The 13,517-nt window shown below is 39.6% G+C and overlaps 1 protein-coding gene across 1 annotated transcript in view; it reads right to left on the reverse strand.

The window, feature by feature from the left end:
* Positions 1-13,517, reverse strand: part of COL19A1 (collagen type XIX alpha 1 chain) — a 203,997-nt gene that overhangs the window by 1,996 nt on the left and 188,484 nt on the right. The window contains exons 46-48 of the mRNA XM_035895611.1: positions 8,276-8,446; positions 7,287-7,353; positions 5,258-5,413 (exon numbers count right to left, since the gene is read on the reverse strand). Coding sequence (XP_035751504.1) covers positions 5,258-5,413; positions 7,287-7,353; positions 8,276-8,446 — 394 coding nt within the window. The remainder of the gene's footprint in view (positions 1-5,257; positions 5,414-7,286; positions 7,354-8,275; positions 8,447-13,517) is intronic.

Raw genomic sequence — 13,517 nt, forward strand, 5'->3', positions numbered from 1 at the left:
AGGAATGGTACATAGAGTATTTAAGCTTTCCATTAAACACAAGCTCATTATACGCTTCGGGAGAAAGTCCATTATCTGTTGCCATCATTCTAGGTTTCAAAACAGAGCATCAATTATCTTCTCTCAGCACCCCAACTCGGAAATTACAGTGAGGCAAAACCATCAGAAAACACATGCAGAGTGACGTGCATGGCGTAGCAAAAGGAAATCAGCTGTTTAAAAGCTCACAGAGAAACAGTATTAATCATGCATCCTGGTCACTGAGTTCTGTTAAGCAGAACTGTATGAGGCATATATGCACACAAGCTATAAAGACTCAGAAAAGGGAATGTGCAGGTGTTCAATCGTGAATCTTAATTTTGCTCTTTAATGACCACAGTAGTATTTATAACTACATCAAGTTGTTTTTCTCTGAAAATCTTGTGTAACGCATAGTAGGCAGCTACCGTTTGAGAAGCTCAATCATACAACCACAGGATCTATTACATCCTCTATTTATTAAATATATCTCTAAGTTTCTCAATTTACAATAGATAGTTACAGTACATTTCTCACTACAAACCCAGTTAATTGCAAGTTTACAAAGCAGTGCTGCCACTAATCATTTCTTTAGTTATGGGGAAAAGAGAGAAATCACATTTACGATATATCACATTTACAAGCTCCGTGATAACCATTACCGTAGGTATCTGAGACATCGTAACTGAAAAGGGACTGAGACTGAAAGATTCTGTAAACATCACTGGAATTCAAGACAATGAGGAAAACAAAACACCCCACAACAGGACAAAGAGCAGCCTGCCAAGCAAATATATGATCCAGGGTAGTGTCAACCATTACTGGCTGTATCTGAACATACATGCAAAGGTGGAGTTTGTACACAGTGGCAGATAAGTTCTGTTGATACTGAAGTTTAATACAAAAATTCCCAGATATCTTTTCTAAAAATAAGGCTTTACGTAACAAGGTGTAAGCATATTAGTAAACAGACCTATATGTAAACAATCCGAACAATGTAATGTGTAATTCTGGCAGGAAAATATTTTATTTGTAATGAGGTATATTTTGCTCAGAAGCAGGGCCATGATTACACTACTAGAGGATAATATCACCTTCTCTCTGAGCCTAAAGTGACAAACTCAAACACAGTCAAAGGAAAATATTGCCAAATGCATAAATCACATTTTGATTTATTGTTTTTAACATAAAGGCACATATAAGATGCTGTCTATTTTTACTGGTAGAACTATGATTCCAGTAAGAGGTACCTGCTTAATTCAAAAGGCGACTGCCTTAGCAAAGCCTTTCACTTGGGTTCCAGAAGTTTTGTCGTGATTTCTGAAACCCAAAAGTTGTCGTATGTAAACATGTCCCCAACTTGGGTAGTACGGTAAACACTTGGTAGCAGTACGTAGCCAGTATGTGTCCAAACGGATCAGCTTCCTTCTGCTCATAGATGAGTGGTGGTAGCTAAAATACAGCTCTCCGTTTGATGACCTCCACAAATGTCACAGCAGAAGCATCGCTACCGCAACACCCTCAGCTCTGCTTGGAAATGACACATGTTCACGCCTACGAACTTGGAGGTAAAACGTTCTCTCGTTTCAACAGCTCCTAAAGGTATTCCACCTATATCATGGAGACCCTCTTCCATCTGCATGGATAATGCAGCACCTGAAACTAGCACGTCAAGTATCTAGAGAAATCTGAGGTTCTTTAATACCAATATGAGGCAAACACATTACCACGACAAGGAACAATGAGACCGAAGCATCCACTGTGTTTTACTGTGCAACTACTCTGTGTGCCTAAAATGAAACAACTGCAAAGCAACAAGAGCAAGCCCTCTCATCCAGCCTCCAGTGCGTATTCTGAATTCCTTCTGTGTGTTCTAGCCCTCTCAGCTGAGAGGTGGTAACTGAGTTTCAAATCAATGTAAAAGAGGTTAGCTTCACCGTCCGCAGCAAAGAACAGTTTACAGGAGGTAACGCTTGAAACCAGCATGGCTATTTTGGAAGAGTGACAGTGTCTGGACAACATCCACTACTATAATGGGTTCCTGATGTCAGCCAAGGTTTCTAGATGCTCCCTACCATGCAAATTAATAAGAAAAGATATAAATTTCACAATGGAATTCAGCAATAAAGGTAAGAAACTTTGACTATTCATCACATGGTATGTTTCTTCCCTGAGCTGTGTTTCCTCCAGGCTACTATGAGTTATGAGAACCCATTGAAAACTCCTAATTTGATAGAAACAGTGAAGTTTAACTATGATGAAACCTTCTTTTCTCTATTGAGAAAAAAAATCAATAGTCATATTAACATAAAGGGTAATATGCATCTCTAGACTGCAAAATTATCCCAAGGTGAATTTGGTCTAATGGACCAAAATTCACTTTCTATTAGAGTTTTAAAAAATCCGATTAAGTCAGTGGAATTAATTGCGCTACATCCTCTAACACATGACAATCTGACTGACTGCAAATGGATGCCATTGTGATAGCTTGCCAATAAAGTCTTGAAATAAACTTCCTGTTTCTCTACAAGACATTACCATCCTTTGAAACGCACGCAGAGTAAATGAGTTCCTCTGCTCCCCCTTAAGTAGATGCTGTACATTTCACTGGTAACCCTGCCTCACAGTATCAGCTTGCTGGTGCATATGCCATCGGTTATTCTTTTAAAATAAAATAAAATAATCTCCCAATCGTTATTATATGAAGTGTGTTTAAATACCAACGGCATATTTTGTAATTTATGTTGCAATTCTTTGTTGTTTTTTGTTTGCATGCAATATTTTTACTGTGACCACCATATAAAATCAACAATATTTGTACCTGAACCACTGGGAAGTACCTGGGGTACACTATGAACAAACTTCATAGAATCATAGAATGTTTTGGGTTGGATGGGACCTTTAGAGGTCATCTAGTCCAACCCCCAAACTTGCTGAAGGCCAACAGGTAGCAATTCTGGACTTCATTGGAAATGAATGACTCTATGCCCAAGAGTCTAGCAATTCCTTAAACACACTTTCTGAAGACCACATATACACTTCCAAAAGTTAGTTATCTATGTTTTCTGCCTCTGGGACTAACCCCTACCTAGTGGTTTGCTGTGCAGAAGGAGGCTCTGGTGGAAATTGGCCAGGCCAGGCCAGACCAGTTCCTGGGGGAACTGGCACCACATCAAGGTGTTCAGGAGGAACCCCTGCAAATCCACAAGTTAAGCACCTCCTTGGGCACATGGTGGCTCCTGTCCTTCCTGCTGGCTGGCTCTAGCAGGCTCTCTCCTCAGTGTGCAGCATCGCAAACTGCTCTGGAGGTGTTCGTAGAGGTCCTGTTAATTGCCCTCCAACAGTCCTGGCTGTACGGGACAAGTGACTGTTTCATCCTGCCAGCTCAAATGTATATTACTATACACAGAAAAACGTTGGAGTTGGCAACTGGGGCTAGAACCAAGTGAGAGTTATAATAAGGAATATCTGGCAGTCAATACCAAATACCCTCTCCAATGCATATTATGACTTGGGCATACATGCACACAGCATGCTACCTTGATGATCTCAGCCACACATGCTTCTCGAAGAAGTCTTGTCCGCTATGTCTTTTAGGGCTGAAAATAAACTGGAATACGGAAGGATACTTTTCAGTCTGCTCAGAGATTTGAATTTCTTTTTACTGTTGGCACAAAACAATAGCACGCACAGGCACAACTGGGAAAGGCATGAAGGGTATTTGTAAGTGTGCTTCTCTCATGGGACTATCTCTTACTCAGGGTGTAAAAAGGAGGCAAGACAAAGTTTTGGTTTGCTTTCCTTGGAAGTATAATTTCATATCTCTTTTGATGCATCAGAGAAGTAAATGCTTCTCACTTAGCTTACCTTTTACTAATGAAAAAAGAGTATTGAGCATATCAGTAAAATAAATGGAAATCCTGTGTACATGGGCCACTACTTTTACTTAAGCATAAGGCATGAAAAAGCAGCTTTATTTTTTTTTTTTTCAAGCATAGCTATCATCTTTACTCTTGATGCTCTCTAGCTGGAAATGAAGCCTAGTACAATGTTCCACTTCCCAGAAGCATCTGAGACTATCCACCACATACATCATCATTGAACAATCTGGCACTGACATTGAAGGTGACTGTTTACAGTGATCTGGATATTTAGGTAATGATGAAGTCAGTGTTGTAAGACTCTAAGCCTTTTATGGTTTTCCTTGATCCTTTATTCTTGTTCTTCTCATTCTGAGCTCATCACATTTTTCAAGCTTCTGTCAGGGGTTTGCGCTTATCAGTGTTAGTAAGTCTTTATTCTTCTGATAGCTTTAGGATCCACACATCTTCAGCTTTGCTCTCATGTTCTTCATTCCAGTCTGACTTGCTCTGACTCCAGAGCAGACCAAACTAACAAAAGATAATAAAGAACTACCTACAGATAAACTGCAAATTACATGTTACCCGCCCACAAAATATTATTCATTGATAAATTCTTTTTTCCTTTTATTCTGTTCTCCTCTTCCTTTTAATCTCTGAGAGGTTGACTCTACAGCAGAGCATAGCTACAGCGAGCCTGGATCCCTTGAAGCTAATTTTGCAGTGAAAGACAGTTCAGTGGAACAAGAGTCCTATACTGTCCAAATGCATTGCAATGTACAAATTACCATTTGGGGTATAGTGAAAAGCTGATTACTTTGAAACTGATTTGTGAAAATAGATTACTTCACTGTAAGAAGGATTCATGTGATAATATTTCAGTTTTCACTGCTTCTTAAAGAATAATATTTGTCTTCAGTTTTTTCCTTCCCTGTGTTGTCTTGGGATCAGAGCTGAGAGCACTTAGACTTGGAGATCAAATTTTGCTTCCTAAATAAGATGGTCTCTCAATATGGAACAGGATCCAAACAGTTACATGAGAGTACTGGCATAGTTTTTCTTCCTTGTTAAAGTATTTTGGAGAAAAAAAAAAAAATAACTACTACAGTAGTCTAGATATCTGTCAGCTTTAGATATCTGTCAGTAATTAACTTGATCACTTATTAGAATAAAATGCACTGATTAGGAGTTTTTAATCAGTAAAATCCACACATTTACTATGGGTTAATATTTAGATCTAGTCTGGAAAAACATAAGTACTGTTTTAAAAGTTAATCATTAGGAAGCTAGATAGGTAATCCTGGCTTATTTAATAATCATTAGCAAGTGTATAAAGATTTCAAGATACAATTCATGGGAACATTTTTTGGAATTCCTACCTTGAATTCCACGTTCTCCTGGTGGCCCTGGCAAACCATCCTTTCCTGGTGGCCCTGGTAACCCATCTTTTCCTGGGGGCCCTGGTTTTCCATGAGCTTGGGAGGCAAGCATTGCAGCGGGCAGCTTCAGCTGGGATACAAACTGAGCCATCCTTTCTTCATTAACAAAGGACACAAGAAAAAGTGGGTGAGAAATCTGCTAGCAAAACACAGGAAAATAAATAAATTCCAAAGCCCCAGCTAAAGTAAGTTGCTGGAAGTAAGGTGTTTAATCATTCTATATGTCAAGGTATTAAATGCTCCTGTAAGTAGTGAGGCCTTCAGTTCTGACTCAGACTCATGTCTGAGTCTTACCCTTTGAAACAACCTGAATGAATTTGTACTAAAGTTTCTATTACTACTCTCTTTTACTTAATGTGTTCCCATGTGTCAGATGACTTCTGACTCCTGTTCATGGAAGTACTTAAAATACATGAACACAGAATAACCAGTACTTAACACCCCTATGAAGGGCTACCTTATATGCTTGTAAGTCATATTAAGTTGCAAAGTAGAACAGTTCTTGGACTGTACTGAAACCCTGAAAACAGGTGTGAAAAAACCTTTAAGTGCTCAGCAAACATTATAAATTGCATAGATTTCAACATGAACTGTTAGTGCTGGTGCAATAAAGTGCACTTGGTAACATTTCGATGTTCCTTAGAGGTAGACAAAATAGGTACTAACCTTGACTCTGTCTCATTTATACCAGATTAAAACAATTAACTAAGCATTCCACAATTTAGCAGGTATTTACTGTGGTGGAGTTTTAAGACTTAAGAACAAAGTTAGGGTAAAGAGAAGAGTGGGCATCAAACAAAAAATAAGCAAAATGATAGGAAACGGGAGAAGTGAAACAAAGCCAAACCCAAAAGGTTTGTCAGAACACTAGTGAGGTGTAGAAGATGGAGTAGCTATAAAAGACAAAACCCAACATTCCCTGTAGGCAGGACACCTTTTAATACTTTGTTTTTATGAATAGACTAAATACTTGTTACCATTCCATTTGAATGGGAAAAGGAGGTAACTTCAGCCAACAAACTGCTCTCGAAATACATAGTATGTTGAACTCCTAAGGGCTCGGGAAGGGTGAAAATACACAAAATGATAGCCGTGTTATAAAGTGGAAAAACTGCCCTAACAGTTTAAAAAGTCTCAAGCTTTATGTGATTTCTTTTATCCCTAAAAGATAAAAAGGTTTGTATCCACAAATATTAATGACAAAATAGCTAAGCATGTTGCAGACATAAGAAATGCATCTTGTGATTGAAGAGAACCTACTGTTAAGAGGTGTTTGAGCAGAAGCTTGTTTCAGACACCTACTTGAGTCACAGCTTTTTAATCCTGACTAAGAAAATGCTGGGGAAGAAAAATATTTCCTTTTCAGAATAAGGACACACCTAAGAAAGCTTACATAGCACAAAGACCTTGACTGAATCTGGTACTTGCCTAAAACAGTGCCAGAAGGTGGTGGTCTGCAAGGGAGCTTTGGAACTCAGCAGGGGTGTTTGCTGAAAATGCACAGTTTAGACCAGCATGACCGAAAGCTGTCAGGCCGTTCTCTCATTTAGATAGTCACCCACTAAGTGGCCAATATAATTAGGTATTTCTATCGTCTCCACTTTAATAAATCTTCAGTGTCTTAATGATATGTTGTAGATGCATACATATCTGCAATAATACATGATACGTATATGTATCTACGATACATATATACGTTTGCTATTATGATTTGGAGCAAACCAGCTTTTAATGCTGATCTTTTACATAAGTAAATACTCTGTTTAACAGATACTATAATTTATAATTGTTCAAACAGTTATATTAATCAGAGTTAACAGTTAAACGTGGCTACAGTAACAAGGCAGCTGCTAAGTTCAATGTAAGTTAGATGACATGTAAAGAAATGTATATAAAGCTGTAGAGAAGTAAAGCGTTTAGAACAGAATTTTAGATTTAGGTTTAGTTGTATAATACTTCACTTTCTTACCTTCAAAAACCTTAAGAACCTCTTGTTTAATATAATTTTTTATTTCTTCAAGTGAAACTGTATCAGCCTGATGAGGAAAAAAAAAGCTGATATGTATCAGAAGAAACATACAGAGGGCACTTTATGATGCTATAAAAATAAAAAAATGCTGAACTTGTATTAAAAATGTAAACCTTTCACACAAAATTAAGTATTTTAGTACATTTGTGTTGTTTACTTAACAGCAAAGACCACTTTATTGCAAATACATTATAATATTATAAAGACCACTAATACCATGAAATGGAAAAGGCACTCCCATCTGTCAAGATGATCAGCATGTTATGTGTATGGAAATTAATTTCCACAAGACAGTGAGGATGTCCAGTGATACCTCTATGCTTTAATTGCCTTTTGCAAAGCATTTGCCAACTTCTCACCCCCTCTCGGGGATAACTGATAACTGAAACTGCATCACAGGACCAATAACTTCACTGGACAAGATTTTTAGAGATTTACCCTATGTGACTGAGGTTAAAAAGAGCCCACAATATGGATGTGCGCCTGTGCGCACATGGAGGCGAACCAAGATATCTACAACTGACAGGCAGCATTTTATTGTCTTTTTAAATGCTGATTTCTCTTCTATTGAGAATCATTTTTGTCTGCCTCCTTTTCTTTCCCAGTTGCAAAGGCTTACACTTTAGCTCTTAAGCGTATGAAAAACCTGAAAATAAAGAGTATTGAGAAATCATATTGATTTGTCAGGAGCTAAAGGAGTAAATAATTAAAGTTTATCCATAGCACATATTTAAAAAAAAAAAATAAAATAACTGCTTGATCAGCTGGCTATATTTTTTCCACCTCTTAACTGAACACTGAAATTATCTCAGAGATATCTTAGTTTTTCTGATACTGTGGTATTGCTTGGTTGAATTTTCACTGCTCAGCACGTTACCTTCACAACATCTGAATTCATAAGCAACCACGGAAAACTTGTATTTACTTACAGGAAAGCCTGGGGGTCCTGGTGAACCTGGGGGACCTTGATGACCTGGTGATCCTGGGTAGCCTCTGTCTCCTGGTGGCCCAATAGGACCCACATCCCCCTTTTCTCCTGATGGGCCAGGTTTCCCTCGTTCGCCCTGTGGACCTTTGTCCCCTGGAATACCCTGATCTCCCTGTGTAAAATATAAGCAGAAAGAAAACCATGGCACACAGCGGAACAAACTAGGAAAAGTCACCCCAGAATGCTAAAGAGAAAATTCTTCCCTGTTCAGAAATAGATTTTATGAATCATGCAGGGAAGCTGATTTTACAGGCTAGCCCTTGTCTCTGAAAATACAGCAAGTAAGGCTTTGTTTTCTTACACTTTTAATGTTGAAGTCAATGACCAAAAAAAATAGCTTGCAACCCACTTCCCAAGGACAGAACTTGGGTGTGAAAGTTTATAGCACTTATACAAGGATCTAGAAATGTCAAATATGGCACATGCAGAGTTTAGGTGCTCAAATTCGTCCAGGCACAAGGCATGAGGCTTTTTTCTGTAACTTTCACTAGAAGCCCAATATTTTATTTCTGCATGTACACAAAATTTCAGTTAAAGAAACAACAAATGCACAAATCCATTTATGACAAGTGAATTCCTTGCAAACAAAATAAATCAAAGGCCAGCGACAGCTTCCATCATGGCTGAGATGGCATTTAAACTTGTTTTATTTGTAAGGAATTAAACCTTTTAGGGTGACTTAATGTATTAGCTATTAGTTCATTGAACTACAGCTGTGGAGCAGAGTGCTGCCAGTCACACACTGGGATTGTTAATGACCAGCTGGCAGTTCTTAAGGGTCACCGACTGCCCTTGCTACACCACTTAAGCTAATGTTAGGCCCCACCATAAGCCACAAACAGTACCAAGAACCGACCACATCATTACTAGATAAATCCAGAATCTACATTTATGAGGGGTGAATGAACGGAATTAATTGCATTCTTATCTACAGCAAGTGCTGGTAAACTGTATTCAGATCTGAAACATCATTGACTGATAAACCAATAAAAGTGCAGTGATATTCGTAAGTCATACTTGCATGACATGCAAAGATTGAAAAAGAAAGGTAAGGATGCAAGTAGGTGGTTGTGTAACATTTTTATCACCTAGCTGTCCTCCAATCTATATGACTTCCAGTGAGTTAGAGCTTATTACTAACTATAAGTAAGACCACTGTAACTTGTGATATTTTATTGCATTAACTGAAACCATAATGCATTCCCAACTGGAGTTTAAATTGCCTGCAGTAAGAGTGCAGAAGCTCTGAACTCTGAATGTCTGGCACAAGAAAAAAAAAAAAAAAGAAGTGTGAAAATCTGAGACCTCATCATCTCACACCTGTAATTTCAACCTCTGTGGTGGTTTGACCTTGGCTGCCTGCTAGGTACCCACCCAGCTGTTCTCTCACTCCCCCTCCTCAACAAGACAGGGGGAGAAAATTAGATGAAAAGCTGGTGAGTCAAGGTGAGGACAAGGGAGATCACTCACCAATTACTGTTAGGGGAAAACAGACTGAACTTGGGGAAGATGAATTTAATTTATTGCAAATTAATAAGAGAGCAGGATAGTGAGACCTTCCCCTCGACCCACCCCCTTTCTTCCCAGGCTCAACTTCATTCCTCGCTCTTCTGCCTCCTCCCCACAAGTGGTGAAGGGGGATGGGGAAGAGGGGCTGCAGTCAGACCCTAACACTTCATCTCTGCTGCTCCTTCCTTCTCACATTCTTTTCCTGCTCCAGTGTGGGGTCCTTCCCACGGGCTGCAGTTCTTCAAGAATGGACTGCTCCAGTGTAGGTCCCTCATGGGACACAGTTCTTGTCTGAAAACCTGCTCCTGCGTGGGCTCCTCTCCATGGGCTGCAGGTCCTGCCATGAGCCTGCTCCAGTGTGGGGTCGTCCCCGGGCTGCAGGTGGGGATCTGCTCCCCCGTAGGCCTCCATGGGCAGCAGGGTGATAGCCTGCCCCACCATGGGCTGCACGGGAATCCACCTGGAGCACCTCCTGCTGCATTGACCTTGGAGTCTCCAGGGCTGCTCCTCTCAAACCCTCTCACCCAGCCGTTATGCAGCAGTTTTTACCTTTTTTATCACCCAGGCAGTACCAACATCACTCATGGGCTCAGCTTTGGCCAGCAGCAGGTCCGTCTTGGATCTGGCTGGAACTGGCTCTGTATGACATGGGGGCAGCTCCTGGTGTCTCCTTGCAGCGGCCACCCCTGCAGCCCCCTGTTACTAAAACCTTGCCACGTAAACCCAATATAACCTGTCAAGCTGCTAGCATGGTCACATAGTCAGTGAAGTCAGTGTGACACGTAAACACACTCAGTGCGATTTTGTTTATTGCATTTCTTTTAAAAGTCCTATCCTGCCACTACTGCAGATGTCCGATTTCCAGTCTTAGCTTCTGGGCATTAATACTTCAGGCAAGACTCTAAATATGCAGCATATGAATGATTTCCAACAAACACACAGCTAATTTAACTACTCAGTAGAAAAAAGGCAAGATATGATGTGATACACAAAAGACACTTATAACCCTTGCCAAAGACTCAAATTTTAAACAGTCGATGGGAGCAGGAAAGGGAGCGTATGTGCATTTGGGGGAACTGGAAGAGTAAAGTTCTGATGGAAGAGGCGTACTCTTTCAGGTTTCTATAAATTTTAAGATATAAAGGAAAAAGTATTCTGTCCTGCATACCGCTATTGTATCAGGACGTGTGTAGCAACACCTTGAGAAATTCAGGGCAGAGGAAGGATTCTGGATGAGAAGCAGAACTTTCGTAGTCTGCAAGGAAGAAACTCTTTCCTGGCCTTAACAAAGTTTTTGCAACCTCCATCTCCTACTTCACTCTTAGCAACACAAAACATTATAAAATTGAAGAAAAACTCCTACCATACGCTATTGGAAAACTTGAAAGAGGTATAGCCTTTAATATAATTTTTAGTTTAGCCATTTTGGGTTTTTTGAGATTGAAGTCCAGGGTAGGGAGCCACTGAAACCACCATTTTGTCTGATAGTGCTTTCAAATGAGACCATGCACACATGCACACACCCACATATATCAAAAAAGCTGTCTGAAGATTACTGTATTTACAAGAAGTCTTCATTAAAAAATTATTTGAGGCATAAACATACATATATAATTTCTCAGGTTTATAATCCTGCAGCGTAGGTATGGATAGCTATCCTACTAGAAATGAATTAAAATGCAGGTGTCTCTAAGACCACAGTGCTATGGCAGTGTGAAGCAGATCCTGGAATTGCTTTTCTTCTAAACTATTCCCATTTTACAGGCTGCCAACATGAAGGAGGCAGATCAAGTACTACAGCCACTTTTCAAACAAGCATTTTTTAACTGCCTCCAGTGTTTTCATTGTGTTTGGAAGAAGGTCCTTGTAAAAATTAATAAAACTAGGTCATATCTTCCTCTGGATTCCTCTTTAAACTCACCTTCAACCCTACAAACTCCCTTGTACAAAAAGCAGGGTAGGACATTTGCGCTTTGTGATCTCTGCCTCCAGAGCTCATTTATTCAGTCCTTCTCCTTTCTTGTGTTCTCTCATATCTTGCATTTAATCTTGTACTGAATTCTGTGCAGAAGGAGCTATTGTTTTGCCTGGGTTTCTACATGCTCTAGTTCAGTGGGCTCCCTGTCTGTGATCAAGGTATGCAGATAATAGCAATAAATGAGCCGGCCACCAGTACTTTAGTCTGTTGTTGAAATGACTTGAAAGGCATATTTCTGATTGGTATAACCCAAGTGTTTTCAACTGGTTTATCACTCAGTTTATAAAGTAGCAATAACGAGCAGTGTTTAGCCACCCGAAGGATGTGTAAGATTATTTCAGCCCAGGTGACTTCTTCCTTCTTAAAATGGATTCTACAAGGATATACTTATATTAGACATGAAAACCTCAAGAGTTTTATTCTGTCCTTCCAATTTTGACGCTTTTCTTTTCTGTAATTGCAGCAGCTGGTCTCAAACTGAAGGAGTACGCTGCACAGCAGTAATAATAATAGCTGCAAGAAAACCTTGGCTTTGTGTTATTTTCTGTAATTGTTCCAATCTCTCTCAGAGATGCAGGTCTGTAATACCTGATCTAGAGGGAAAAAAATAAAATCAACTCCAACTCCCCCACTGATCTCTTATCTGAGACACAGGCTTCTGCTGTGTATTTCACTGTTTTTTCTTAGGCAGATCTCCCCTTGTTTTCCATGAACCTTTTATTTTCCTGCAGAATTGTAAGGAACAACTGACAGCTTTCTGAAACCTGTATTCAGACACTGTACTGGGCATATATACAAATTTCCTATTATAAAAGGTTGTGAGAGATTTTGATTATTGCTTGAGACAAAAACACTTCTGAAAATTGATTTTTTAACATGTATTTATATTTCTTTTATTTTCATATGTGTGTGTGTATGCATAATTATTTATTTTACTCTGTACAGAGAGAGCTGAATGTTTGCCAGAGATCCCAGAAGTGAGAGCAGCTTCAGGCATCTGTGACCTCTCTGAGAGCAAGCATATATATCCATACTCACATCCATAGCTACATGTACATGTGTGCATGTATGTACTCCGTCACTGATGAGACTGGAATAAATACAACCTACACCCTTACCCTGAAGCTTCCCAAGTTTCACCCTGATGGAGCAAGGTAAGGCTGTGTCTCTGTCTCTCACAGACTTTTTCAATATCCTCCTCCCTGTCAGTATGGTCCAAGGTCATGCACTTACAGCTCCAGCCTCCTCTTGTGGTTGTACATGCACAGTGCTATCTGCAGGGCAGTCAGGTTGACACTGGGAAGGTAAAGGCTGAGTGGTGTAATGCAGTACACAGTAGGTGGTGCAATAAGAAGGTTCTTATGTTTTATTTGTGCCCTTAAAGGCAGAAACAGAACATGGCAAACTGTTAATTTTTATAAGGGACAATTATTTTGTAATAATGGTTAAAACCTCATGTCTTCTCAGAGTCATAGAGCAGCATTTCCATTTCCAGATTACACAGCGAGGTGCTTTTCTGATTCATCAAATAAATGTCGTATCAACTGGATTAGGACATCAGTGCTTTAGCAACGTTATAACAGGAGCAGAGTATGCGCTAGGAATTTCTTTGCTCTAGCAAAATAAAGATCATGCCTCACCTCCCATAATGATTCCTGTCCACCACATGTTACCATGAACAGAACCGTCTAAACAT

The sequence above is a fragment of the Egretta garzetta genome, unplaced genomic scaffold (assembly GCF_000687185.1).
Source record: "Egretta garzetta isolate BGI_Z169 unplaced genomic scaffold, ASM68718v1 scaffold55, whole genome shotgun sequence".
Lineage (NCBI taxonomy): Eukaryota > Metazoa > Chordata > Aves > Pelecaniformes > Ardeidae > Egretta > Egretta garzetta.